The following is a 5101-nucleotide window of genomic DNA, read 5'->3' as shown; positions in this document are numbered from 1 at the left end:
CTTTATATGTCTTATTTGCCTATGTTTTCATATGTACCAATAATAAAGAACAAATAATAAAGCCTAGAAATATAATAACTACCATCAACCCCTGAAATGCAAAATAGAACCACCCAGAGCTTAAACCAAACCATCTTCAATAGGTTATCCGACACGGTGGTGCAATTTCCGACGCGATGGTTTTAGACCATTTTCTTCGATCTTGATTTTTTTATGGTTGTTATAGAGGATATGACATGAAGTTTGTATAAAGTGGTGGTTTTCTAATGGTGGTTCATGTTGGTTTAGATCTGACTACGAAAGAGGTGGTAAGCGATAATCTAATTAGTTCAAGATAAATATTGTAGAAGAACCAGTAAGGAAGATGGATGACCAGAAAAGTATATATTTTTAGCAAGTTAGAGTTGAGTAGACATACCTTTTGAAGATATACTGATTATGTGAAGTCTTCAAACGTGAGAAAGATGAATAATGGAAATCTCCAATTTGAATGCAACTCGTTTCTCTCCAGATGTTCGATTTTTAGGAAATCTCCATAGTGAAGCTGAAGAAGAGAGCTAGGACTTGTGTTTGGAAGTGAAAATAAAAATGAAAAGAAGTAGGACTTACTTGCAATGTTTCAGCTTCTAATAAATAAAATGTTTCGACATCTATTGTTTTTAATTATAAATTGATGTTTAATGAAAAAAATATTGCATGATAATTAAAATAATTCTAAGTCAATCAAACTAAAATCAATTGGAGTGCCACCTCTATCCAACTTTACAATTTTTGATAAAATTAAACTTAAATAATCAATGTGGTTGACATAACGATATTTATGAGATTTAAAATGAACATTTATTAAATAAGGGACGAAAGTGAAATTTAAATTAAATTATTAAAAAAAATTAAAAGATGCATTAGATCATTTTCATTTATAACCATAGAAAGCAAAACGACATCGTATGAGAAGTCAAAACCCCTTGTGCCTTGTTTAGGGTTTAAGCAGCCAAATCAAAACAGCTCCAATTCTCTCGCAAATAACCCATCCAGTTTCTGCTTCGCTTAACAATGGCAACCCAAAACAACAGCGGATCGGAGCTTGACCCGAACCCTGTTGCGGCGGAGACACCGGAACCGGAGGCTGAAAAGATTGATACTTTGGATGATGAAATTCCTATTGAGAAAATTGTGGAAAAGATCACGTTAGTGGGTGACCCTCCTTCAGTTGAAGTGAACGGGAATGACGATATGGATAACAACGAAGATGAAGACGAAGATGAAGACGAAGATGAAGATGAAGATGAAGATGAAAGTGAAAGCGAGAGCGAGAGTGAGAGCAAAAGTTCAGAGTCTGAGGCTTCTTCATCATCTTCATCAGCATCATCATCGTCATCATCTAGTTCTGGCAGTGATGAAGATGGGGAAATAAGGGATTCTGATGATGAGAAGATGGTTAGTTGGAGTGCGGCTGGTGGTGATTTTGATGATGATGATGATGAAGTTGTTGTAGGACCAATTAGGTCAAAGAATGAGATTCAGGTATTTCTTATTCTTTTATTTATTTATTTATTTTAATTCTTAAAATTGTTATTTTCGAAATTAATTGCATAGTGCTTCATAGAATTATCTGTTTTCTTCATCAATTATTAAGTTTTGTAATTCAATATTAAACTTTTATCACCAAAGCATGTTATCTAGAAAGTCCAAAGATTTATATTCATGTTATCAAGAAAGATTTATATAACTGCAGTTTGGTTTGGTTTGTTATTGGGTAACTGTTCTGTGCAAATTTTAGAAGTCTAGGATTTGTCCTATTTGACATTTATTGTGATGCCGAACTTTGAAAATCTCTTGGTGCTTACTGTGATGCACAACCTCATGGTGAAGAATTTTTTTATTGAACAATGTGAATTAATTTGACTAACTCATCGATGTTGAATTTGCAGAATTTGCCACCAGTTCCTACTGTGGATGTGACTTTGGAACCACACCATGAAATGCTACCTGTTGGAGTTGTAATGTCGGTAAGCCCAGAGTAATGTCATCACTTATTAGAGGAGCAGAATAGGCAGTTCTAGTATTGGTTTCATGTTCTGTTTCTCTAGTTGATTGGGAACCCCTTATCTGTGTAAATCATGTGTTTGTTATTAGATTTGATAATAACATGAATAGGTATAATACATCAGAAGGGGTACCAATACCAATTATTGTTAGATTCAACTTAATCAATTTTCTTATTTGACAGATTCTTGGTGCTAAAGTCATTGTCGAAGGAGTGGAGAAGCATGAACCTCTTAATGAGGGTTCCATTCTCTGGCTGACTGAAAGCCGCAAACCATTAGGTTTAGTTGATGAAATCTTTGGACCAGTCAAAAACCCATATTATGTTGTGAGATACAATTCTGAAAATGACATCCCTGCGGGAATCCAAGGGGGAACAACTTTGGTCTCATGTGTACCAGAATTTGCTGATCGTGTGCTTAATAATAATAAGGATCTTTATAGGAAAGGCTATGATGCATCTGGTCCAAATGATGAAGAGTTGTCTGATGAAGTAGAGTTTTCGGATGATGAGAAAGAAGCTGAATACAGGAAATTGCAGAGAATGACAAAGAGAGGGAATAGTGATCAAAATCCTGGCAGGAGAAGAAACAATAAAAATAAGTTTTCATTGAAAGAGATGGTGCCACCTACTCTCCCTAATGCATCTGCAGCAGCACGTCATGTGTTACATACCGCCCCTAATGCACCTGCAGTAGCACCATTGGTTAATCATGGAAACCGTTCTTCATTTTTAGGCACTGGACAGGGTGGAACTACCACAGTTTCTCCATTTCAACCTTTAAATGCAGGTCCTAACTTTGCTGCAAATGCAATGTGGGCAAATCAGACAACATTTCCTCAGCAGTCGCAGCTTTCCCTGCTTCCAAATGCATTTCCTACAAATGCCATGTCATATTATCCACAAAATACACAATTTTCTCATCAGTTTCCTGTGCGAGGAGGTCCGTTTCAACAGCAACCGAATCCCAGTCACAGAACTCATTTCCCAACTATGATGCCTGGGTTGCAGCCCAATATATATCCACAACAACCCATGCATGCACCCGGGTTTGTGGGTCAAAACCAAATGCCATTTCAACAGAATCAGCCACCGCCTATCTTTCAAGTGCAACAGGGTTCCTTCCAGCAGAGTCAGCCACCGCCTATCTTTCAAGTGCAACAGGGTTCCTTCCAGCAGAATCAGCCACCACCTATTTTTCAAGCGCAGCAGGGTTTCCCACCCACTGAATTGCAGCAATCACCTAGTTCTATTTCTGGTAACCCCTCTCAATTTCATCCAGGTTCATCGGCTAGTCGAGGGAGACCAACATTCCGTGCTGCCGGAAGGAAAGGGTGGCGGCCTACTAGGTGACGTCGAAATGATTGGTCGGGTTGAGCCCTTCTGCAGGGGTTGTACTTGCACATTTTCCTGTAGCCTCTTGAATTATGAAAGGAATTCTTGGGATTCTAAAAGGGATGAGTGGAGTTCCTGATACCACAGGGAGGCTGCTGAAGTGGTTCAAAGCTTCCTATCAAAAGCATCGAGAAGGTAAGTATGCTTAGGAGTCACAAGTTTGGCTTAACTCTTCATAAAGCGAGGGCAAACTTATGATTGTAAAATTAGCTGTTAGATCATAGTTAAGTTGATAAGCACGTAACACAAACCACAAGGGGTATGTTTGTTTTAGATTTTGATATTGATTTTGAATGAATTTTTTTTCAATTTAGTTCTTGTGTTGAGGAATGATGTTTTAGTAGTGAATTTAATGACTGATTTTACTTGAAGAGTAATGTTATTAATTTAAACGAAAACAATTTATTGTAAAAATTTCTTTCTCGTGAAGTCTTTAATTATCGTCCTCTCTTAATTTCTAATCTGCAAACAAAGTCTACAACTTACTAGTAACCTTTCATTTTAATCTGTAAAAGGGTTAAGTGATGCCATACATGTCCTTTAATTAATTAAAATTATTAAAACTTCATCAATTGTTAATTCTTTTAGGGTATATTTATTTTGGAGATTGTTATTTCCATCCTTAGTGGTGGTGAAGACTCACCATAAGAAACTCGAAAAACCTTTTGAATATTATGAAAGTTAATCTCCGGATCTCCGCCCCGCCATATACACCAAAACACTTTGTAAGGGAGTCACTTTTATTTTGTCAAAATTTAATATGGAAGTTAACATTCGAATTGATGGCAATGTGAATGCGTAGGTTAAGTTTCAAACTAACCTATATGATACATTTTATTCTCACGATAGTGGGTTTATTTCACTTCTCATTGTATATTACACAATGTGAATGGCGTAGGTTAAGTTTCAGACTAACCTATATGATATATTTTAGACTAACCTATATGATACATTTTATTCTCTGTGTTTATTTCACTTCTCATTGTATATTACTGAAGTTAACTTCCATATTAACACTTAGAACAATAAATTACCCTCTTCGGCAGTATTTTTATTATAAATTTGATATATTTCTATAAATCTTATATAATTCAATCAAACCATACATTGATCACAAAATACCATATATAATTCAATCAAATCATATATTTATGTAATTCAATCAAATCATACACTTATGTAATTCAATCAAACCATATATTGATCACAAAATATCATATATAAACAATCAAACCATTATGTAATTCAATAAAAATACCATTTATTAAGTCAAAATGCAAACCATATATTGTTAACAAAATACAAACTAAAATACAAATTATCAAAATACAAATAAAAAGTCAACTACCCAGTATATCTGACCCTCCGGTGCCACCACTGCCTCATGTACTGCAAGACACTTTGTGCCTCGGCTATCATGAACTCTACAATGGCCCTCCCAGGAGTGCCTTCTTAGAACTCCCCTCTCTCTATACCTGCTCGCCCAATAGCTACAATACGATGACATGCATGTAACACATTAACAACACAATCTATCCTAACCTGCTCATCCTCTAATATCTCCTGATGAGTTAGCCTAGGTGGCTCTCCCTATACATCAGTGTCATGGAAGAGGTGACACTTCAAACAACCATTAGGAGCTAGCACATTACGTACATC

The 5101-nt window shown here is 36.0% G+C and overlaps 1 protein-coding gene across 1 annotated transcript; it reads left to right on the top strand.

Annotated features, from left to right (window-relative positions):
* The first annotated feature begins 945 nt into the window (after nt 1-945).
* LOC127104466 (H/ACA ribonucleoprotein complex non-core subunit NAF1) lies at nt 946-3865 on the top strand. The gene is made up of 3 exons (XM_051041645.1): nt 946-1524; nt 1932-2009; nt 2231-3865. Exons 1-3 carry the CDS (start codon nt 1054-1056, stop codon nt 3398-3400), a joined length of 1719 nt encoding a protein of 572 aa, XP_050897602.1. The 5' UTR covers nt 946-1053; the 3' UTR covers nt 3401-3865.
* The last annotated feature ends 1236 nt before the right edge of the window (nt 3866-5101 follow it).

The sequence above is a fragment of the Lathyrus oleraceus genome, chromosome 7 (genome assembly GCF_024323335.1).
Source record: "Lathyrus oleraceus cultivar Zhongwan6 chromosome 7, CAAS_Psat_ZW6_1.0, whole genome shotgun sequence".
Taxonomy (NCBI): Eukaryota; Viridiplantae; Streptophyta; class Magnoliopsida; order Fabales; family Fabaceae; genus Lathyrus; species Lathyrus oleraceus.
This window is presented reverse-complemented; position numbering and strand designations above follow the sequence as displayed.

Bases quoted from the DNA above. Each gene is read 5' to 3' on its own strand.
- LOC127104466 (XM_051041645.1), top strand. From the start codon at position 1,054: ATGGCAACCCAAAACAACAGCGGATCGGAGCTTGACCCGAACCCTGTT. The intron at 1,525-1,931 runs GTATTTCTTATT...TTGAATTTGCAG, and splicing joins GGTCAAAGAATGAGATTCAG to AATTTGCCACCAGTTCCTAC. The intron at 2,010-2,230 runs GTAAGCCCAGAG...CTTATTTGACAG, and splicing joins CTGTTGGAGTTGTAATGTCG to ATTCTTGGTGCTAAAGTCAT.